This window comes from Emydura macquarii, unplaced genomic scaffold (assembly GCF_026122565.2).
Source record: "Emydura macquarii macquarii isolate MOO-44397 ecotype Brisbane River unplaced genomic scaffold, CSIRO-AGI_Emac_v2 contig_2481, whole genome shotgun sequence".
In the NCBI taxonomy this organism is placed as follows: Eukaryota; Metazoa; Chordata; order Testudines; family Chelidae; genus Emydura; species Emydura macquarii.
Window position 1 is genome coordinate 2,103,055 of NW_027132618.1, and position 24,934 is coordinate 2,127,988.

The window sequence follows — 24,934 nt, forward strand, 5'->3', positions numbered from 1 at the left end:
ATTAGTAATCTAATGACATAAAAACCCTTAGTATATTAACAACCACTTCCTTAAAAAATAATTGTGTGAAACAAGTTTTCCTTTGGCATGTGCTATATACATGTGTGGAGTCAATTTTCATGGCCAATGAAAAAATATGGTTTTATAAAAATCCTTAAATTTAATTGTGTAAAAGACAACCACTGTGATACACAAAAGTGGAACCAAAATTTATAAAATTGTTGGTCCAGAGTGTGCCTCCTAGATTTCTGTTTGGAGGGACTTCTCAGTATGCAAATCTGACTTGTTGTGTGTTGAAAGAAGACTTAGTCACCTCTGTGCCACCAATGATACCATCATCAGACCCTATGGAGATCTCTTTGTATAGACTGAGGAAAGAACGTTCAACAGGGAAGGTCTGGAAAGGGACACATCATTTCCCCCTGTCCTGTCCCTGTGGACATTAGTCAGAAAAAATAATACAGACTGGACTATATCATCTTTTTCACACTGTTCCTCCTCCCACTGGATTATGGGGACAGTCATACTGTTAGAGTGACTTCTATGGAGACACACTTTTAGGGAACCAGTAACGGGAAATCCACCCAGGGTCCTGGCCTCTCACAAATCCTGGGGACCAAGTTTAGGGGCAGGCTCTGCAATCTTTTTTGTATGGAGGCAAACTCCACCTCCTTCAACAAGATGACTTTTATGAAAAGAACCTCACAGCTATGACTTCCCTGAGATCCCTTCTGTGAGTTTTTCACAAGTGGTGATGATCTAGAATGTTGTTCCTTTCAGAAAAGCTAAATACATTCCTTCATTTTAGTAGATATCACAGCAAAAAATTTACAAAAGCCAAAACAAATGCCTTGTTTATAGTAACATAAACCAAGTCAGTTTTCTACAGCTAACACCACAAAGAGGACTCAAAAGTAAAGGCAATGCACAACTAAGCCCCCTTGTATGCATCTACTGTATTATCTTGGGACAGAGCGGGGAGAGGGGTAAAGAGAGAGAGATACAAGCCAGAACAGTTTTCTCAAAAAGAAACTAGGAAAAGAGCAGAGTGTACACTTCAAGGAAGGACAGACTAATGAATGCACAAAGACAGGAAAGAGACAGCCAGCAGTACCACAAACAATACTGCCCAATATCAATTCAACTTATTGATATGACAATACAAAAGTCATGATTCCTGGAGAAAGAGAGTACCCAAACATACTTTGTGAATGTATGTGGATACTGACCTGGGCTTGAGACAGGACTAGAGGTAGTAGGCTCAATAATTTCTACAAAAAGGGAAAAGGAAAAAAGAAGAGAACATTTGGATATTAATCACACATGGAACACAAATACAAAATGAGACAATAAACAGTCATGCAAGAGACACTCATGAGACCTTTTATTGAAAGATTCAACTGACCACCAGAGATTCTGTGAAAAACGTGCAATAAACCAAACCTGTGTTCTCATGAGATACACATTACTGTCTTTCCTTTTGAAACTATTTTATTCATGCATCATCAATGCACAATACACAGGATATCACATTTCAGTTTGCAAATTTCCATTCTGTCAGCTTCGTAAACCTACCATTCAAGTTCTCAAGCCAAAATTCACAAGGAATTCTTCTTGTGAAATACTGAAACCTGTGTACAAAAAGGCTTTCTTTCACACTTTAAGTTTTTATTGCAAACATAAGTAGTGACAATGAGTGTGAATAGAAGGAATATGATTAAGAGAATTCTAGCATTTTCTCAGGTGAGCTTGTGGAAATAATTGTTTATTATCCTCTGTTTAAACTATTTCTAGAAAACATGCACTGAAAACACCAATATCAAACCACATTTTGAAGAAGTTTAATTAGTTGGTGCAATACAAAGAGTAGTAAAAAAGAAGCTATATCCAATTCCAAAATTCTCCACATTTAGTATAACAAATCATTAACTTTATGACATCTTACTATCTCGCTGTGATAGTACTTTGTACTTCACGTTTCCATTTCTTTATATTGGCTTTTAATAGTGCTGCAAAAACAACACATACCAATCTTAATAAATATTGCACAGGTGCAAATAACTAGCAACATTTCCAAGAAGCAACTTAATACTCTTAATTAAAAAAGATTTAATAGCAGCATTAGTTAAATCCAAAGGATCCTGGGGAATATAATGAAAATACCATGAAAACATAATGCAACAGCTTTGAAAAATATGAAATAACCAGTAAGACAAAAATGGACATGCAAATCATAGCAAAAGAGCTTCACTCTGTCTTCCCCCATTTTAATTTTCCATAATAGCTGCAATATTACATTTAATGCTGGGAATGTAAGATTTATTCACAATGAAACCAAACCCAACATTTTCTAAGAGATATATAATTATAAATATGATCTCTTTAAGAAATGCTGCTTCATTTAAAACAAAATGTATTTTAAAATTGTGCATTCTTTTTAATGCATGTTAATAGTGTTACAGGTCCTTAAAATGTATCAACTGACAACTCAATAATTACAAACATTTATTTACTGAATCACAATATGATATTTAAATTTTAAAATAAATCTATTCTGACCTGGCACTTCCATGACACTGTACATTGCATTTTATTAATACATGCCAATCTGGGAATTCACAACTGCACTGTACTATCTTTATAATTCATTTTGAAACCTAAAATTCATGCAGTGTGAAAGGCTGATATTTTGTGCCATATCCTGTGGTTTATATAAATGGGTTTGAAGCTACAGTATTAATGTTTCCTACATATTGCTTACAGGCAGTTCACACAATTGCCCACATTTATCAGTTTAGCTGGTGGAGGAAACCCACCTGATATCAGACAGCTTTAGATCACTTCAGGGGTGGGGTGAACTGTAACTGCCTTGTGGCATTTTGGGTACAACTCACTTTAATGCAGGATCTGCAAACACTCTCTGCACCACTCAATCTCTGTGAACCCTCAGAGCTGGGGTGAATTTCATCCTCTGAGAGTGGAGCTGCCTTCCTCTCCAAGGCCATAATTCAACAAAACACTTAAACCCATGTGTAACTTTATGTCTCTGAGTAGTAATGGTTAGTGGGACTATCACATGCATAAAGTTATACACATGCTTAAAGGCACTGCTGAAAGCACAAGTGAGCTCTTACCAGGGGATCTGCCCGGGAAGGGAATTCTGGAGAGATGGGAAGACCCTTGAATGTTTGGAGTGCAGTGTTCTGCTAAGATCTGTTATTTAGTTCTGGGGTGAAATCAAATTCTGTGATTTAGGGACATCCATAGTACAGGTAATACACCCCAAGGAACTAATCCCAAAACTTTTCTAGTAAAATAGATAAGTTTGGAAGGAAGGAATGAAAATCATCCTCTGTTTATAGAACATGGACTCAGAATCTAATTAATCATTATGAGGATAGCAAGATCAGGCCCCATTTAACATTTATGATCCTGGAGACTAAAAACGTCTTGCAGGAAGGGAATCTCCTCTCTTTCTCACACTCATTGTTACTTATTCAATGGCCTTGGCAAGGTAGGAATTTTCTTGCTGGACAGGTGACATTCTGAGGCTACAGCCCTACAAACTGCTGGTGCTTGCTAGTTTCAGTAAGTTTGATGCAAATTCAATGTAGAAAAAAATTATTTCAGTGGATTCTTCTGGGACCAGAACTGGTGTCCTTCAAATGAAGGTTTCTGCTTAAATGACTGCTACGCATACATACTTTCCCCCAATATATTTTATAGATACACCACTTATTGAAACCAAATTACATGAACCTACAGAAATAATGATCTCTTGGTGAGGAACCTGCTCTGTTAACTAAATTGACTGACCAGCAATGTCTGACCTTTAAAAAACCCTGGGCTTTAATATATTAATGTGAATTGGGAAGTTATTCAATAGTCTCGGTAATCTATTTGCAGACTCTAAAACAATCTGTTTAAGACACCAACTCCGCTTTCTTAGATGAGTGACACTATATGGCCACACTGAGAAGCACTATATGTCTCATTCTGTGGAGAATTAGTGTGAGCCTGCCAAGGTTAGTTGTTGAATATATCAGAGAGCAGCATTGCATTGTTTTAGGGGCTGGCCTAAGCAGAAGGAACATTTTAATAATACATAAAACAGGGGTGAAGAAAAGTTTATTTTCTGTTGTCTGGAAAAAATGAGGTGTCTTGTAAAACAAGCTTGTATTCATATAGCGCATATGTGATTTTAGCTAGGAGAAAAGGAAATTTGATTAAAACAAGATATCCTGAAAACCAAATGTACTGCAGGCAGGAACTACTGATGAGCATACGTCAAATTCTATCTATTAATTAATTATTGGTTCACTATTTTTACGTCATTTGATTTGGTGGATATCAGCCCTTCCCCTGTCTATATGCTTTGGAAAACTATATCTGGTTTTCCAGGTGTTATTGTTATCTTCACTTCAAAAGCATTATACATTGGTGACATGAGTTATCTTCCTGGCTGTTCTGAGATAACAGGATCTTGTTCTTATGACACTGTAGGAGTTAATCCTCCTTGTTGCTATGGTTTCCTATAGAAGCCATGGGTTCCATTTACTCAAGACTAGTAGCAACATTATCTTTGCCACAGTCAGGCAAGGTAACTCCTGTTGTTATTGTAATTTGCCATTAAAAAGAAAATCACTATTTCCACCAAATCAGTACTAATAAGGATATTATTATTATTGGGCCAAGTCCTGTAGTCGTGACTCAGGGTCAGATTCTGCCATCTTTGCTGAGTAATTCCTCACTTTGAGAGTAGTTCCATTCAGTACAATTTCTTGCACAGCAAAGTACTAAAGGAAGCAGAATCTGGCTGTAAATCCTTGGACAACATGCCCATTGACTTTACACTTGATTGGAATCGTAGATCAAGCTATTTGGGGCTGAAATATTTTCCCCAGCTTCAAGTACCAAAACTCTTTTTTGGACATGTTTATTCATGAAGCATTTCAGGTCTTTAGAGAGAAAATAAAAACAGCTGGTGTCCTCATGAACATACTGGGCTATTTTATTAAAAATAAAAATACATTAAAGAATCATTAGTAACATTTTGCCTTTTTTTTAAAGCATTTATTTTCCATTTCCTTTGGAAGTCTTACATATCAAGGTCTCACATAGATCACAGATATTCAGGGGTAGTTGTGCTTGCCATATTTCATACTGGCATAAAATATGCAAGTGAAAAATACATAAAAACATGACATTTTGTACTTCTGACTTCAATGGGAATTTTTGCCTATGAGCATTGGGTTATAAACAGTAGAACAGTTGAGCTATTCACACCTCCTTTTAGTATTTTGACATGTATAAATGTGGTCTAATGTGAACTTTTGCATCCATGAAACCCGCCCCCACCTCCAAAAGAGAACACAACGTTGATGTTTCACCTCTTGGCCCAAAGATAAAGAAAAATGAGTTTTCTATGGAATCACACTTCCTAGTGGTACCATTCTGAGTCAGATCTTGCTTATAGGGAGACCACTAAATCTCTAGTTGACTAACATTTTTTATAGTTTTAACAATCACATGCAGAGATAGTAGATAGAATCATTGAGTTTAAGGCCAGATCATCTAAATCTGACCTCTAGTATAGCACAGGCTACCAACACCACCTGCACACTAAACCCAACAACCAACATTCCCTTTAAAATGTTACTAATGATGCACTATTGGGTTTTTATTTGTATTAAAGTAGTCCAGTGTGTTCATGAGGAAACCAGCTGTTTTATTTTTCTCTCTGAAGACCCAACAGCATCATGAATAAACAAATTCAGAATGTTTTGGAAAAGAATAAGGTTGAAGACAGCGTGAAATATTCCAACCCAAACACCTTTGATCTAGACTCTTAATTCTGTACAAACATTACATAAAATCAAGCCATAAAGCATGACAAGTGAATTCCTGAGAGATTAATGAATGCCTCTTTGAAATATGAGGCCAACTATGTCTTGTTTTAAAATAAAACTTTAATTAATGCTAGGATAAAAAGGTAAGACATATACATTTACTGGGCATATTGACATTGGCATGACATCACTGGATCAGATACAGGAAGCAATTCATTTGTATCCAGAATTTGACCTCGACTGCAGTATAGTAATATCCATGTATGCTTTATAAAATTATAGCCCTGCATAAATCTTCCCCCACACTGAAAAAGTGTTTGGAGAACAATGCTAGGATTTGGAAGATTTTTAACCATCCAAGCACTTTACTTGCTATCCAAACACTAAGGGAAAATCCTCATGCAGACCTGCTGCTGGTACTGTTTTCCCTCTACAGGTTTCCAAGATTTATTCTTCAGCATGGCTTCACTTCTTTTCCCCTCTCACGCCTATTCATGGGAGCAGCTTTTCTTTCTTTCTTTCTTTCTTTCTTTCTTTCTTTCTTTGTGTATTTTACACAGACGCACAGAGGAATTCTTACAGGACTTGTGACTGCAGTGCACTGCCCAGCATGCAGAGATGTTTGGAGTTGCTGAACGTCGCGGCTCAGCACTCAGCAGAGTTCAGCGGCTCCCCACAGTGTACCTCTCTAGCTGAACTGCACTGAGCTAGGTTTGCTGTATTTTATTTTCTGACAAAAATCCACATGAATTAGGGCACAGTCAGAAGCCTGATACTTAAGTGTGATCCTACACATTTATTTTCGGAGTGCAGCAGCTGCCACGCGGCTCCACAAAAGCTACTATAAGTCCCATGCTGTAGTAATTGATTGTAGGAGTGCGTGTGTGTGTGGAAGCAGATCTTAGGCATTCTAGAACTGAAATTGCAAAACTCAGCGCAGGCTTTTCTGGAGAGCACGGACAAAAGGAGGCACAGTCACAGTCAAACACATTGGTAGAAGTTGATGAAACAAGACAGAGCAATTTCTTTGAAAGCGTGCATGTGTGTCTTTTAAAGTTCAGCTTACTTCAAATATACCTTAGCAACAACAGTATGAAAGGATGATCATCATCAAGGTGCTGCCAGGACTCATGTCACTATGGCTAGTGGACCCAGGAAGATCAGCATTTCTGAATAAGCCAACCTTGAGTGAGAGTTCCTACCACTTTAAAGGTGCTGCCATAAATTGTAGATCTATAGAGTTGCTGAGTAAGCTGGAATACCCTTACTTACATTTGTGGAAATATGTAAGCACCAAACTCAGTGGATTTGATAGCTGTTTAACTTGCACTGATCTACAGTCATTTCTGTACTTCTGCAGGATTGAATCCACAGTAAAGACATTTTTCCCTACAATAAGTTCATTACATGCAGATATTCACTGTAGCTGGAACTGAAATTTGCACAATGTGATACACTGACATAGTCTGAGACTTTCATTCCAGTTCACTATAAGTGGGTTTCCACTGCACACATCTTTTTACTTAGGCCACTTTTGACTGCTCACTCTGGACATCTGTTCCCTGTTGACCAGGCTACCAAAGCTTGGACATTTATTGTCTGCCTAATTTTCTAAGGAAGGCACATGGAGGAGGACTCTATTCCAACCTATGCATTTTATTAAAACACAAAGGGCAAATTTTGGGTTGCCACACCTGTTCAGGTTTGCAACATTATGATCATTTAAATGAGTGGAACTTGGCAAGCTTTCTACACTGCACAAATCTCCCTTCTACTGTTTCAAACTGCTTTTCTTTCCCTAGTACTGTTAAAATTCCTGACAGCCATCAATTACCAGCAACTCATTTATCCCCCATATATGATACTGGATACGCTTATACTTAAGTTTAAATGTGCCCTAAACGAGGTTTACTTGTTTTATATCTGTGAAAGGAGATGCAGGCTGAAAGGTGAGAAAAGCGAGTCATTTACCAACAGCAGCACAGTGAACAAACTTGCTTATTTCCTCAAATATCATTGACTATACTAGGTTAATCACACCACACCGTCACATTTAAATTTACCAAAGCACAGCATTGAAAAAACGATTAATCATTATGGCAATCAACTGAACCAGTCCAAGCCTCGCCAAGCATTTTGAAATCCTAACTCTGTCATCTTGAATTCTAGCTTAGGGCACAAACATCTAGACTTCAAAAACTTTAAACACTTTTAAAATGACTTAATCTGACAACAAATACAAAACCTGCTATGTAGGTTTCAGAACTGTAAGCCAACTCCTTTCCCAAATAGAAGAAATAAACCCTGCGTTTTTCAATCTGTCACCTACTGAAAACAGACAACTGCAGCAAAGCCCAATAAGTGTAAGTTTCAGGCATTTTTTCAACAAACATTTTAATGAAAAAATGCCTAGTTGTAGGGTGCTCAGATATTATAGTAATTGATACAGCATAAATATTTTGACTGATGTTGTGGTGGGCATTGGAATAGTTATATCTTCATAATCAGCTTGATATTTCATCTTTCATTAGTTAATGTTCTTCCCTTATTCTTCACTAAGGATAAAATCGGTGTTTACTGTCCACCATATGGAATTTACATATAAAGAGCCAGATGGGAGACACCTAATGGTGCAGTTCCTGATTGGGATTTGTAAACTGACACCTGCAGTGTAGTTTGGAAGGGAAGTAAAAGCAAACCAATTCCAGCAGAGTTGCATTTTAGCCAAAAGTTCCAGTGATGTACATGGCCTCTCTCTCCTCCTACCCCTTCCTCCCTCTATCATAGCAAAATCACAGGATCCACCAAATTCAGACCTTGTCTTTAGCAAAGGCATTTACTATGTATGTATTAAGGTGGGACAGCAACAGAGGTAGACTAAGAAGAAGGAAGATAGCTGCGTTCCCAGGTTTACGAACAACTTCAGCCAATTATTCTGACTTTCATGCACATGAGCTGAGGTTCACCAACTCATGTAGTTCAATATATGTATATTTTGCACAGCACAACGTAATTACAATACTGTGGCACAAAGAGTGAGACTAGTGTTGTTCAGGATACAATTTCTGTGCTGTGTGGGATACAACTATTTCAGTACCATATGTTATCCTAATGGTAAATAAACAATTTGGAGAAATATGATTTTTATAAGAAATATAATATTTCTCAAACACAGCAAATGTCAGTTCCAGTCACAAAAATATTGTACTCTAAAATGTTTACATTTAGAAGAAAAAATCCTATAATCTAATTCAGCACTTTTAAAATTCTTACAAATATTTTTGCCCAATTTATCAATAGCTGCAGCATTATCTTAACATGGTTGGGTTAAAAGAGGTGGAACTTATACAAAAAGAAGAATCTGCTTTAAAAAGCAAAATAAAGTTGTTTGTATTATTTAATGAACTTCTCTATTGCTGCAAGACACTAAATTATTTATTCAGCACTGGAGATATGCATATTCATGTATGAAAGTACAGGACAGTACAGGTGTGATCTAAAGGTTTTATTGACACTCATTTAGAATGACTGCTCATAACAGACACATGCCGATAGAACATTTGACTATCACGCACTATCATGTATTCCTTAAATGACTTTTCCGACTTCTTTCCATCTTCAAATATCATTGATGAAACAAGGGAAAGAGAACAATGCGGATCCAAGAAATTTAAGATTTGGTTCATGATCCACCAGGAGAAACTGGAGAAGTCAGACATACAGAGGAGAATCAGCTCAATCTTCCAGCAGTATTCAGATTGCTTTCTTCTTTCTCCTTGTTCTTGAAGAGGAAATGCTAGTTCTTTTTCAGTGTTTATTCTAGCATAAAAATAAAGCAAAACAGAAGTACAAGAAGAAAGTGATAATTAATTATGTTTCTTCTGCTTTAACTCCTCACATATTGTGTAACAATGAACCTAGAGAACTTTTAATCACACGAGGCCCCAATTTATGGTAACTTTTCATTTCCACTATTATTTGTTTTCTGATTTTTCAGCATCATGCATACAACTTATGCTTTCCCTTTCCTCCCTGCGATAACTTGCATTTTAGGCACAGTATTCAGCAATTTTTCTCTAACAAACTGGAAATGACATAATACTTACTTTAAGGGACTGGCCTCCTTAGCTCCTGGCACTCATGGTCCACTTCCCTGCATTTTTCCTCACTGGAAAAATCATCTCTCTCTCAGGATCAGGGAAAAGAAGACCAAATATCTTTGCTGAACACTTTCTTAAATGCATACATTGATCATTTACAACTACTTTTACATCATATTGACAACAATATGGAATAAATAATATATACCTATTCATCTATGAGTGTATAGAAGTTAAAGATATCTTCTGTAATCATGGCCTTTAAAAACACAAAACAGAAAAAATCATTTTTATATTGAACAGAATTAACAAACAATGAAATACACTGTTCCATATTAAGAATAATAATGCACAGTGAAACTTGCCATAAGTATCTTCCTACTTACCAATTTTCCTAGAGTCACAGCAAGGACAGAGAAAACCATGCATCCAAAACACACAGATATGAAAGATTTTCCTTTGCTGGGATCCATGAATGCAAAGATGGGCTTCAGCTTCTGCTGCTCCTGGGGCTAATTAATAACAGTTGTATGTTGTCCATCAGCTGACAATGGTGTTAATAGGGCCATTTCAACCCATTATGTAAGTACTATTGTTAAGCAATACCAAAATCATGATATTCTCTTTCAGTTTGTGGATTTCACATTCAATACCCAAATACGGCTTCAGAAATAAACTAAACCATTAAAAGGGAGCTTGTAAAAGAAGAGCCCTCAGTTAGTAATATCATCAGCTCTTTGAGCCATGTGAGGCTTGCAGTGGCTACCACAGGTTTGCAAGTCTATGTTATTTGCAAGGTTCATAGAACTGACTATTGTGATTTATTCAAACCTCTGTGATAGGACAGACATGTTCAATGTACAGAACTGCAACTAACTGAAAGAACTGCTGGTGCCAGAAGAATCCCTCAAAAAGTGAAAACTTATTTAAAGTCCATTTTCACACAGCAGCAGCTGAAAAAGGATCACCATAGGGAGAATCACCAACATAGCCTTCATAACCTTGAAGTGGATCCAAAATTAAGCAGTACTGCACTCATACCATTGCTTAGATACCAGTTTTTATAATACATAGATAATGTAAAGCACATTATGAAAAAAAGTTTATATGCTATGTTCAAACCAGATTTTCTGGCAAACAAAATGATCTTTTAAAAGACTGAGATGGAACCAATATATATGATTATATTGTGAATTTTTTGTTGTTGACATATTTGGTTATAGGAATTGCACCTACCTTCCAAATAAATGTGATGTAGAGAAACTGAAGAATTTCTTATAAATTGCTTTTTATAGCCTTTAATTTTCTAATAACTTAAAAAACCCGTAATGAAACATTTTATTTTGATCCATGTGTGAAAGGATTAAAAGAATAAGTGCTACTATTCTGAATATATAAGCTTATATTTTTTGAAATGCTGGCTTTGTAATGTCTTGGGTGGAAGAGAATAAAGCTGCAATCTACTTAACAGCACTTCCAGAGGAGAGCCCAGGAGCTGAAAAATATATAGTGAATTAGCATTGTCAGTGAACGATATTCACTGCATTTGACCTAAGTATACTCCCAGCATATGCCTGCTCTAGTCTTAAAGAGATTAAGATAATATAGATACATTATAGATACTAATCATCAATGTCCCTCCTACAACAATCTCCTCAATTATGTTCATTTTAGATTAATTTTACATGAAATACCCTTCACTATGGTAACAATAAAGGATTTCAACAGTTATGATTAGATATTTATATAGCATACAGTGACATTTACATGTACTACATATTGGTAATGCATATTATGGAGAAATGCACTCTTTATTATAGGCCAGCTTCTTATATCCTTACTCAAACTGAGTAGCACCTTACTCCTTGAGCACGATTTACACTATTAATTGGAAGAAGGGAATTCATATTTGATGCTACAAGACTAATAATTCTTTATCTGTTTAGCAAAACATAATAGTCACATCAATACAGCTATTTCACTTCAATCTGCATCAGCGGCATTTATTCCTGATCTAAACAATGGCTAGATTTCCCATATTTTACAGTAGTAAATTGACAGGCCCAGAATAAAAGTGGTATGAGAGTATTGATATGCAATTAATTTTCAACTTATAACTATTTTCAGTTAAGATCACGGGTACTTAGTTAAATTAGTTTAATTTAATCTCCTTCAAATTTCACCTTATTTGTTAATGAATAATGATTTTTTTAATGAAAAGACTCTTTAAACCAAAGTTAGCCAGGGACTATTTGAATGTGATGGTAAGTGGGAAAACTTACTCAAATATAAACCTTCCAAATGAAAAAGTTTAAGGGGATTGGTACATGGGAGATTCCCTTAATTAATTCTGTATCCTATACTCATAATTAATATATGGCAATAAGAAGTCAAGCTCTTTTCCAGGTATGAGCTATCACACCTTAGCTACCAAATAATAACTTATTTCACTTGAGAGGTTTGTTCTTTTATTATAGCAAGACAAATATTCATATTTCAATTTGTACAATATGCTTAACAATAATTTAATAGCTATGAGCCTGATACTGGGAAGGGCCAAGTAGGTCATTCATTCCATCTTTCTGACACTGCAGAACTGTTCACTGCTATGCATTTGCTATTGTCTGTCTGTCCTTAATCACGGCCAATGTTTGTAAAGCTCAGTATATTTTAAAGCTTGCCAAATGGTGTTACACACATATTTTAATGTACTCCTAAAAATGATTGTTCATGACTTTAATATTTAGGTCTTTAAGACAATACATTACACACCAAGGGTGAAATTCACCAATCTGCAGAAGTCCAGGACGAGGCCTACAGACCACTGAAATTGAGAAGTAATGAATTCAACTCTGTAGCCTTTAGGCAAAACTTCCCCTATGTCTGGTCAGGTCCTGTGTCTGAAGGATTAGGTCCAACAGTTGTTAACGCTGCAGATTTTGCTAATCCTTCAATCTGTTATGGATGTATTTTTAAAAAATACTGGATTTCTTGATAGGTCACAGACTGGGAGTCATCCTATTTAATGCAGGATGAATTATTTTTCTCAGCTTAAAAAGAAAAAATGGAGTACAAATAAGTCTGTCAAGTATCTAAGTACTTTTAAATAAGTACATTTTGGGATAATTAAGTTTACTGTACATGTGGGTGTTTTAAATGGAAAGTTGTTTTTCCACTGGAACATTCAAAAGAATGTACAGAAGAAGGATCAAACAGTAATATTATATTATTCTATACTCCTGCCGGAAAAAAACCTCAATAGAACAGCTACGTCAATTAACTATCCATATCACATTTATTCATGTTCAAAGTTTTGCCTTTTACAGGATTCTTGTTATATTTATGAGAAATGACCAAATAAGAAAATTTTAGCACTGTGCATAGGGAACTTTTCATAGCTCCTCTTCATATTACCACCTCTTTTTTGAGTGTCCTGTAAATATATACACCACTAGTTTCTGACCCCAAGGCCATACTGATATTTCCTTGCAGTACATACGGTATAAATCCTACAAAATTCAAGGGTGAAACACACACACATTTCAAGCAATGTAAATAAACCTGAAGGGTGAAATCTTTACTCTGCTTATGTACACTGAAAATTTTAAATCACTCAGCCTCCTGTTGTCTTGGTCTAGCCGGTAGGAAACCCAAATACTTATTTGCCCAGATAGCACCCATATTTATCCCAAGTTTCTGGACAACAGAAGTTCCCCTGCCTATGAACACTGCATACGCATTCTCTAACTCTCATTCCTCTTGTTGTTTAGAGAGTGAACATCCCTCTTCTGAGGATGCAAGGCAGCTCTTCCATCAGCACCTAGAATTTACATAAATACCAATACAAACTCTCTGAATACCTTGTCTCCTAAGCAGAACATATATAATTCATTGACATGCGGAGCAAGAGACCTGTGATTCCTCTTCAGCTTGTTTTCTTGTCTCTGAATTACCAGCTGATAAACATTCCAGCTCAGAGTCACTGATATAGAGCAAAAATTGCAGCCTGGCCCAGTCATCCTTCACCACAGCTGAAAGGGGCAGCAGGACTGCAGGGAGTCAGCAAGGTTTCTCTGTGGTGCTTCCTCCCAGCTACAAGAGTTTACTTACTTTTGCAATTGCTGAGCAGGCAGCCAAGATTATTTTCTCTCTTCACCTCTCACTGCTCGTTCTATCAATTCCTTCAGTCCCATCGCCTAGTGGAGCAGACAATGGTGAGGAGAGGGCAGAAGCTAGCACCAACTGCCTTACACACATTCACCCACTCATCTCCTGGACCTCAGAAGCAGAAGCGCTGCTAATAGTGGGAAATAAATTTGAGGAGAGAGAGAGACAAACTGGGTTGGACAAATTATGGGTAGGATGACAGGAGCAGAGGGGTGACTGAAATGGAAGGGAAGGAAAGAGTTAAGAGGAGACAAGTTCACTGTGAGGGAGAGAGGTAGAAGGGGGAGAAAGAACCAGTTGGTGGACAAAGAGAAAGACAACAATGAACAAAAGAGGGATTGTCACTAGCCAAGGAGGAGGTGTATATAAGGACACACCTTTGGAAATTATGAATGGAAAATGCTCCTGACCTGGGGCCTTTATTACGACTTGTCAAATAGGCATCAAAACATTCTCACAATCTCACAAACTGTTTTAGACACTCATCAGAAGTGTCTATCCCAAAGTCACTTCAGAACTACAGTAGCAGGGTTGCCAGTTTGCCAGATCAGTCAGCAGGCTTCGTTGTTAGAGCCTGCTGCCCTGGTCTCTCTTTTTGCTCAGTGTATCTGGGGTCCTTGGATGAGGTTCAGTTAGTTTGGCTTCCTTGCTATTCCAGGGCTAGACGTAGGGGAATCCGGGCTGGGTTGGGGGACCCAGGCACTCTCATCCCATTGGGTCCAGGCCCTGGGTCCTGAAAGTGTGACAGCACAGGCTGGCCTATGCTTGGCTCACTCTCTGTTCATCTTCCCCTGCACCACTTACTATCCTACCCAAAGTTTCAGCTTGAGGCGTGACTGCAGTTTGATTATAGCCCTTCGCTCCAAACCCCCAAAGTCTGAGGGTTGATGCAGGCAACCTTCCAATGTCCCCATATGTGGTTCCCCCTATCTCTGGAGTGATGTCTCAAAGGAGAAGGGAAAGACTCACAGCCAGACCTCCTCAGGAAGAGCTCCTCCTGCTCCTGTCTCAGGATGGCACTCTTCCTGGAAATGACTTCTCTTCTCCTCCCTGCCTGGGCTGTTGGAGCTCTTTTTATACGGCTCTTTTCCCCAGGAGCAAGTTTGGCAGTGCCCGAGGAGCAGAGCTCTCTTGGCCCAGCACTGCTCCAGCCTTTCCCCTGCCTCGCCATTAGTGAGAGGTTTGTAACCTCCATCACGCTACTGACTGTGAAATAAAAAATAAAAGAAAGAGTGGGTGTACCTGCCCATACTTTTCAGGATAGACCATCACCATTGCCAGGCTTCTCCAGATCTAACCCCATCTTGTTTATCAACTCTCTTTTTTCTCCTATCATGCCTTGCCAGAAGCTAGGAATAATAAGGGTGGACTTTGTTTTCCAGTTTGTCCTGCTCTCTGGTCCTTAGAAAGTTGCCAGATAGAACAATGAAGAGCCAGTGTCATCCCTTGTCACTGAGGGAGTTTCAGCCCACCTTGCTCATCAAACTACAATTTCAGGTCCTAAAACCAGAATCAGCAACACTGTCTGTTTCCCTGAGATCACTTTCTCCCTCATAGAGACTGACTTATCCTCTGCACCACAGGCCTTTTACTGGCCCACCATTCTCAAAAAGCCCAAAGGGCTTATACATCTTGTTACAGGGATTTAGAGGAGATAAAATACTCAAAGTAAAAACTAATACAGGGGACTGTGAATCAGGACTGTTAGGTTAGCATCCCAGATGTGTCATCGACACATTGTATGTATGACCTTGTAAAGGCAAATCTCTTCTGTGTGTCTCAGTTTTCTTATCTGCAAAATGGAGATAATTATACTTTCCTATTACTCAGGTAAAGTGAAAGAACCTTAAAATGCTAGGACAGAAGGTTGAATATATATATATATATATATGCCAAGTATTATCATTAAAACATCATTATTATTACCAGAGATACTGAATTATAGAAAGCTTGCTCACTTCCCTCACATCTGCAAAAATTCCACTCAAATAGCTACACAGAATTTGACCACTCTGGGGCTCATTATGTGCAATTCATGTGTATACAACAGTGCCTGTTACAATGGGGCTCTGATCTCTGCTGGTCTCTAGGTGCTACCAAAATAGAAGTGCTTTAATAAAATAACAAAATAAGCATGGAAAAGACAACTGGTATCACATGGCTTTGCATCAGATGAACAATCCATTTTAAAAATCCACTTTAATTATGGTGGATTATCCACCTTTTGTACTCTGGGTTCTTCACAGCACAAAATCATGAAAAGAATTTGTTGCTGACCTGCAGGTATTTTGCTGTATTTATTTGAGTTTGTCTGTATGTATCTATTATTCATGTTCAAAAGTTAACAGTGGTGACAAGGGACATATCTTGGCAATCCACTGAGAAAAGGACCACAGGACTGTTTCCACTGATATTCAGAAAAAATAAACTATAATGGAAGCAAATATATGTTCCTTAGCTATATGTGCTTGCAAAGCCTCCCAGAATCTGAAGAGAAATAGATAAGCTCTAGAGGAGAGAAAGCAGAGGGGGAAGAAGTATGCCAAACACACTTCTGAGTACTACAAAGATAATAAATACTAAGTGTGGCAGTTGTAAACAGTCAAAGAAAGAGAACAGCATACTAAGAAAGGAAGGTTCAGTTACCAGTGACAGTGTATGAAAACTTAATAGACCAAGAGAAATAACAGGAATTGTTGTACATAAGTAAGTACTTCGGGTCACCACTAAAATAATGATTTAAATAAAATTCATAATGGCAACCACTGTTTGGCAAGAGTCATGAGGAATTTTGATGACAATGTCATACACAGAGAACATTTAGAACTCACAAATAGTGTATTACAAAGCCCCAAACTGTACCTAGTTCTCTCTCCTGACCATGGTGGCAAGTAAAACTTTTGGCTTGTTATACAGAGACTATGCAAGCACTACATACATATTGTCTTCTGAAGCCACTAGTGATCACTGAGAGGTTTCATTTTAGTAAAAGAAAAGAAGTGGGGGAAATTATCTCTATTTGTTCAATTTGTGGCAGTCTTAAAAAAAGTGCACTGAACATTATGGATTGGCTGGTACACTAAATGACACTCTTCATGACAGACTGGACTCTGGTCAACCCAGTGAAACAATTATGAAAGAAGCACTTACTAGCTAAGACCGATCTCACAAAGCAAGTGGCTTTGGAAATCAGTTTCTATATTGCTGCAAAGGAATTTTAAGAGTTGAATTCACCTACAAAAGTACCCAAAACAGAATTTCAAGCAAAACGTCACATACGTAAGAACAGCAAAAAGAGAAACGTTACATGCTAGCAGAAGCACCTGGCTATTGGTAAATAAGAACTGGTATAGGTTAATAGGCAGAAAGAAGCCAAGAAAGGGGGGGAAAAGAGTCAACCAACAAAAAACCACACCCACAAATGCTGGTATTCCAAGAATAACACAGAGGAAGAAATAACCATGCATATATATTCTCATTATACCAGAGTGTCACATGGATTCTAGAGGATTCTTGCAGACACACTGGATGCAAGAAGGTAAAATACTGCATTATTATTTGAAGGTGCTGCAACATATTCATCTTCCCTTGAAAAGCTGGAGAAGGTGACTATGCGGGGGTCTATGGATAGATTGTCACTCTTGGCAGGGAAGACGACTATTCACAATCCCTCCCAATCATAGTTTGAAAGGGGTTAGGTGAAAGGGCCAAAAACTCACATTTGTGCTAAAAAGTGAAAGAATTCTAACACCAATGGTGCAGAAACATGTTTCATAGAAGACCAGAGTAGCATCAAAGATATCCCTTAAAGCTAACTTATGTTCTGAACTTAGACACTCACACCAGTTAAAGAACACAACAGCTGTAAGACAACAATAAAAGTCTTATTTTTCTATTGAAAAATAGAAAAATGGTGTTGCCATCATATAATATTAAAGTAGATTTAATATTATACTGTTCATTCTATGCAAGGCAACGTAGGGCCAGATTTTCAAATGTATTTAGATGCCTAAAGATGCAGAGAGCCCCCTAATGGAATTTTCAGAAACACCTAGGTTCTTCTGAAAAATCCCATTTTCTGCTCTTAAATCCTGCCTATCTGCATTTTTAGATATTTAAATATATTTGAAAATCTGGCCAATAAATGCCAATACAAAGCAACAACTACAAATACAAATGATAAGTAACCTTAGAAAAGTATTTACTCTTTTTGCACTATACCAAAATACAAAAAGAATATAACACACTTTTATATGTAAATACAAAAAAGAGATAGATTATTGGTATGAAGTTACAGAAGACTGCCTACCATTCTCAAAAATAAAAGGTTATTAAAAAGCACAGCTAATTTTCAAATAATAGCCCATATTCATCAAAATTTTATAGGCTGTTTACATCTTTTTCCCCCAAACTTACCCCAGGAAAAGAACAAAACTAACTTTTGAGTATATAATATTTGTAAAATTATCTTTCTTTGCATGCCTGAAACAACTCAATTAGTCTTCCCTTAAAAAATGTGCCAGACATAAAGTGAATTGTCAGCCAAAGAGAAATGGGGGGGAGAGGGGGAAGAAATAAAGACGGATTTTAATCTCAATCAGCTAACACAAAAGGAAATTTTCCTGAAAGGCTGGTGGCATTAATCTAACCTGCCCCTGAGCAGCCTATCCATTTCTGTCAATTTTTATGCTATGGTTTACTTATCAATTCCATAAAAGTAAGCATTTACCATGATAACCTTTACATCATGATACAACCATTATCTCTGAAATACAGGGTACTCTAACTACTAAGAAAAATCCATCAATGAGTAGCAATTGGTAATGGAGTTTCTCGTAAACACATTGCTTTAAAACACATCATGTGTACTTTATAATTAAAATTTTAAAAAGAGTGGTAAATGAGTGGTTGTAGTCCCTGGAAGAGATAAAAGGGAGCTTTCTATGCCCTCTTTTTAATGTAATTCATAAATGCTTGATTAACTTGTTCCTGGCCTTTTGCTATTTTGAAGCCAAATTGTGGAAATATTTCCTACAGCACAGAGTTGCACAATCACCTCAGTCTAAAATGATTAAAGGAAACCACACAACACATGTGGCCTGATTCTCAGAGGTGCTGAGCATCAACTCCCGCAAACATCAATGTGAATTGTGATCACTCATCATCACTTTTAAAAATCTGACCACTCCTGTGTACTTAATATATGTTTTATGTAATGCAACCCAGAAAAAGGAAATGGAGAAAGCCTACTCAGTTACTACATTTACGCAAACATCTAATTTACTCTTTCCTCCACCCCCAAAAAAACCTCCACCGAAAAGAAAACCATTTTATTCAGTTTTGCAAAGTAAAAATATTTTATCATCAAAGATAAACAATATTTGTATACAAATCTTTATTTCTATTCTTTGATTTTTCCAGAGGAAACAGCTGGTTTAGTTATAATTTTTACAGCTGTTCATCCTACAACACAAAGAAGAAAAAGTGACAAAATATTCTTAGTGCTCTTTTTAGTTTGTGCTCTCATTAATATGTATAAGTAGGAAGTTCATGAATAATGTAGATGCAGAAAACTGTTTGAATTTTTTGCTGTTAAAAAACCATATGATTAGAACTACTCCAGCTCCCACTAATTATATATCATTGTCCTCAGAGGTCATTCTTTGAATCTGCACAACTGTTACTTTATTGCTAGAAGTGAGAATTAAGGTTTTATAAAGTAAACTCTACATTACAGATGTGATAGAACCGAAATGTATATTACAGTCTCACCTCTTTCCTGCATATATAATGGCATGCCTTCAATAGACAATGCTATTAACCAAAGTTCTATTCAGATTGGACTTTACTCAATTTTCTGGTTTCTGCAAATATCACACATCTGACAAAAGGTCTGTTAATTTTCCCCCTCTTACTGAATATGCAGATCTGCAATTAGCAAAAAGAATCAGGAAGCAGAGGGATACGGTGAACAGTGAGCAAGTGTAAAAAATCAGGACACTTTTGGGCGGAGGGGGTGGGAGAGGAATATAGTTGCGTATATAACGCAAAGAGCCTGATTTCGGGATGGTCCCGATATCAGGATGTCTTGTCATCCTACAGAGGGATTATGCATGTTATCTATTTTGCCTTCTACAAAATTCTGCACTTGAATTAGAAGTTTTTGTTTCCTACAATATCTGCTATCATGTTTTGTCTTTCTCAGTCCTGTGTGTTAATCCTGCACAAAACTGGACTATGTTATCATGCAATGCTACAACTACCTTGAAAGGATCTATTGCCCTTTTCAAATGCCACCCCCCTCCTTCTGATTGACTGGTTTGTTTCTAGCTGTATGCCAAAATATGTTCCTTTCCTTTTTTTCCCCAGTATGCTAGTGAAGAATATGCACCTCTCATCAAATATCAGGAAAAGTCTGATATGAACCAGCTTTTCCTGATATTGAAGACCTTAGTGCAATATGCCCAGCAGAGCTCTCTCAGTGTTATCAGAAGTATCATTAACCCATTATATATCCAGAGAGAGCAACAGATTTTTTGCAGAGGTTGAATACTTTAAAGCTTAATGCTATGTCCTGCAGTCAATGAAAGTGATTAGATTTTACCCATATTTTTTCAATGCACTGTGCTCAGACTCTCTTGCCAGCAGCATAAAGGAATTCTGAGAGCATTTTTGAGAAAGAAAGAAAGATTTTAAAATGTTCACTAATTAAACTAGCAGAAACTAGGCTTAGTGAATAAGGATAGTTCAAAATCTACTCCAAAGTATTATCAGAGAGTAGAGTATTACATTATCCTTTTATTATCTGCACAAGAGTGTGAATATATAATAGGTATCCACAGTCCTTTTGCTAACTCAAACAGAAGTGGACAAAGAACTAAATAATAGGGAAACAGTTGAAAGGGACATACCCAGTTTACATCAGAGAAGTTTCTAATGTAATTTAGATTTGTCATTAAAAACAAGCAAAGCAGCATCACGATACTGGAGGCAGCAGCTTATCTATCAGCATAGGTAGAGAGTTCTGTTCATTTCAGAACTGATGATGGAGAAACATGTGCGCCACACATATAGAAGAAAGATTTGCTATGTTCAAACAAAGCTCAATGAACTTCTCCTTGCACAATGACATTAGATGAGTTGAGCATATCATATAGTATGTGCTTTCTTTGATTTAAATGTAACAGTTAAACATGCCCAAAGTGTGCAAAATGAGGGTCGATATATATTAGACGTTCAGAGGAATCTTTGACCGGCTTCTCTTATTAAAAGATATTCTGTAATCGGTATCTATCCTTTATTATAGCTTTGTTTTGTTTCTGATATATTATTACAACCATTTTGCACATGAGGAAAATGAAGGGAGGCACAGAGAAGATTCATATGCTGAATCTTTCAGGGCCTGCTTGGATAATACCTGTGAATGCATATATATCGATATACACTGCTATGCTAAGACTACATAGGAAGCCACTGGCAGAGTCAGGAATTGAGTCTATATCTTCTGACTCACAATCCAATGTTTGATTGATCCTCAGGCCCACTGACAGAGGATGCAAAGGGGCAATTGCCCAGGGGCCTGGCAATTTAAAAGGGCCTGGGCCGATACCACCCATGGCTCCGTCCACACTCCACCCCAGACCCCGCCCGGCCCCACCACTCACCGTTTTGCTCCTCTCCCCTGCCCCCCACTTGGCCTCCCCATTGTCACTCGCCACCTGCATCTCTCCTCTCCTCCCCTGCTCGCCCCCCTGCCACTACCCGTCGCATCCCAGCTGTCTCTTGCCATCTGGAGGAAGGGAGAGTGTGGAAGAGAGAAGGGGGACCGAGCTGGGGAGGGAGAGATGTGGTGTTGAACGGTCTGAGCGGGGTCTGGGTTGGACTGAGGGCATGGCTGTAGGGGAAAGAGACGGGACAGGACTGTTTTGTCCTGAGGCCCGTAATTGCTGTCAGTGGGTCTGCCTATCCTCTCTTTTTATAAGGATGAAAATACAGAATTGTAATGTGGGAGCCCTCACATAAATTGATTGAGCTCAAATCTGCAAGCCTTAGAAATCCTTTGACAGTTTGGACTTGTGTAGCTTATTGTTTAGCTGGGGAGGCTATTTTTCATGGAGGAAAATTCATCATTTCACCTTACATTAGTCTTCTCACTGAGATTACCTACCTACCCTCTTAAGGGATTTATACTGCCACTCACTAATGTATAGGGTTGCCAACCCTCCAGGATTGTCCGGCAGTCTCCAGGAATTAAAGATGAATCTTTAATTAAAGATTATGTCATGTGATTAAACCTCTGGGAATACATCCAACCAAATTTGGCAACTCTGTTAATGTAGTACCTGAGTACCTTCCATGTGAAAACAATAGCAATAGTGAAGTTCCCAGTGGATTTCACAGAGTCTCTGGCTCAGCTCCCTCATCAACCGGATGTATTCATATTTGAACCTGAGTACAACACACTGCTTTATGTTACTGGCATTACTTTCTTTGTTTCCATTCACATCTAAATAACTCTACTTAGAACTTAACATTGTCTCAAAAAGGCTTTTTATAGGAATTTGTCATACACTATTATGCATACTAATCTAGTATTTTTAATTGTTACTTCTCCTTTGAAGTAAAGCCTGTGTTTTTATTAAACCACTTTGCTGATTTATATATAGTTGAGATATATGGCAATTGCTACCCACACCTAAACTGTCGGAATCATTTCCTTTGTTTGTATATATATATATATGTGAGGATTAATGGGGAGATTTTCAAAGGTACACAGGTCAGTTAGTTGCCCAATTCCCACTGAACATCAATTTTGATATAGTTGTGAAATGAGACGTTACTTGTAAACATACACGCTTCTGTTGATCAGATGATTTTTAAAATTACCAATAACAATATGGAGATTAATGGGAGTTTAGTGTCTAACTGGTTTTTTTGCCAGTAAAAATCCTACCATTAAACTTCTTTGTGTCCTTATTAATTCTGGATTCAATACTGTTACTGATATCTTTAAAAGCCATTTTATCAATAGAATTGTGTGTGGTTATAAGTAATATCTCATTTCACAACTATAGCAAAATTACATTAGATTTTTCATGATGCTTTAGCTAATCCATAGACGGTACGCTGTATTATTGTTTCCATGGATATATCCAAAAAGCCACCTGTTATGTTATGTGTGTAACAAACGCCTTAAAGATTTAGTTGCTGTACAGCTGCTGATTTAGTTGCTGTTTCCTACCTTGTTCCAATACTAGCTCCTACTGATATAGCAATTTGTGACTAAGTTCTTTAATCATTATTATGTAATTACGGTACTACTGATCTATGATGAATTGAAACCCCACAGTCAATGTCTGTCAAACGAATCGTTACAAATGTATAAATTACATATTGAAAATGTGCTGGCTTCATGGTGAAATTAATAAACCATATAAAATTTCTGAAAAACAAACTTTATTAAGCTGGAGTTATGGTTGTAAATTTATATCAATAGGAAACACGTTGTACGATTTGCCTCAAACTGCCCAGAAAAAATCTACACCTGCATAACATCACATAGAAATTTTGGACAGTTTTGTTTGTATAAAGTTACTGAAGACGGAAGGGTCAAAATTAGTTTTAGAAATAGCAGTTCTAGGTTCAGCACTAACCATGCAAAGATTGCGGGCTCTGTCCATAATAAAATGCTAGAAGGAAAGAGATAGGCAGAAGAACAATTCTGGACATAGGTCTGACACTAGAACCGCCTTTCATTTACAGAGTGGGGTAATTAGAGGAAAGACATTACTGGGCATAAAAAGAAGGGTATACTCCAGCTTGCATGTTCTGCTAATCCTGTCCAGAATCACAGAATGTGCGCTGGCACTGAAGTTATTTCCCCTTCATAGCACTCTGAAGCACTAGGGAAAGATTACTTTTGCTCACTAGTGTGGGAAAAACAAAAATGCAGTGAAAAAATTGTTGCCTATCACAATATAACCTTACAGTGAAACTCCCATTGCCCCTGTTCCAAAGAGCTTTCAAATCTAGAGTCACATCACATATGAAGATAGGAGAGGCCAATGGATGTAACAATTATGTGAATATGGATTGTTGAGATTAGACATGAATGACCTCTAAACAACTAAAATTTATTTTCAATTGTTATAGATAGGCAAGAGACAATAGATAGTGCTCTAAGACTAGCCAAAAAGTGTCTCACTATTCTATATCACAAGTGGTAATGCAAAACAGCAGACACATGTATATATCTGAAGGAAATACATGCATTGGTTGTGGGAGCTATGGAATGTTTAGAGCCAAGTGTATTTATGTAGGGTACCTTTTTGATTTCTCCCCTTATTGATAAGTACACAGTACCAACTAAATCATAAAATGCACTTCTCTTGTGTGTGGCTCCATGCCAACCACACAAAAGAATCAGTTATCCCATCCCATAAATATGAATTGTGATTCCTAGGGTATTTTCTAGTGGTCAGATGAACTGTGAAAAGATATTAGCTGCTTGTCCCTCTCCCCAAAATTAAAATCTGACTATAAACGTAACTAGCCATTATACCCAAAAGAGGGATCAGTGCAACTGAGGAACAGAGAGAACTCTTTAGGCTTCATTCTCTTCTTCACAGAGGGCAGAGATTAAACAGAGGTTCATGTATTATACTATATACTTGAAACATAAATTAAAAATGAAAATGAATGTAGTGAGTACAGTATATAAAACATAAGTGAGCATATAAACTGAGTGTGCTATTTTGTGTAAAATAAATGAATTATCACTCAAATTACAAGTTCAACCTAAACCAGCAATTCTCCAGC

The 24,934-nt window shown here is 37.3% G+C and overlaps 1 protein-coding gene across 2 annotated transcripts in view; it reads right to left on the reverse strand.

Moving 5' to 3' along the window:
* Positions 1-24,934, reverse strand: part of NEGR1 (neuronal growth regulator 1) — a 526,075-nt gene that overhangs the window by 57,439 nt on the left and 443,702 nt on the right. The window contains exon 7 of one of the 2 annotated variants that reach the window (XM_067563317.1): positions 1,230-1,271. The exons of the other annotated variant lie outside the window; for it this stretch is intronic. Within the exon in view, the coding sequence (XP_067419418.1) occupies positions 1,230-1,271 (42 nt within the window). The remainder of the gene's footprint in view (positions 1-1,229; positions 1,272-24,934) is intronic. 2 annotated transcript variants of the gene reach the window in all.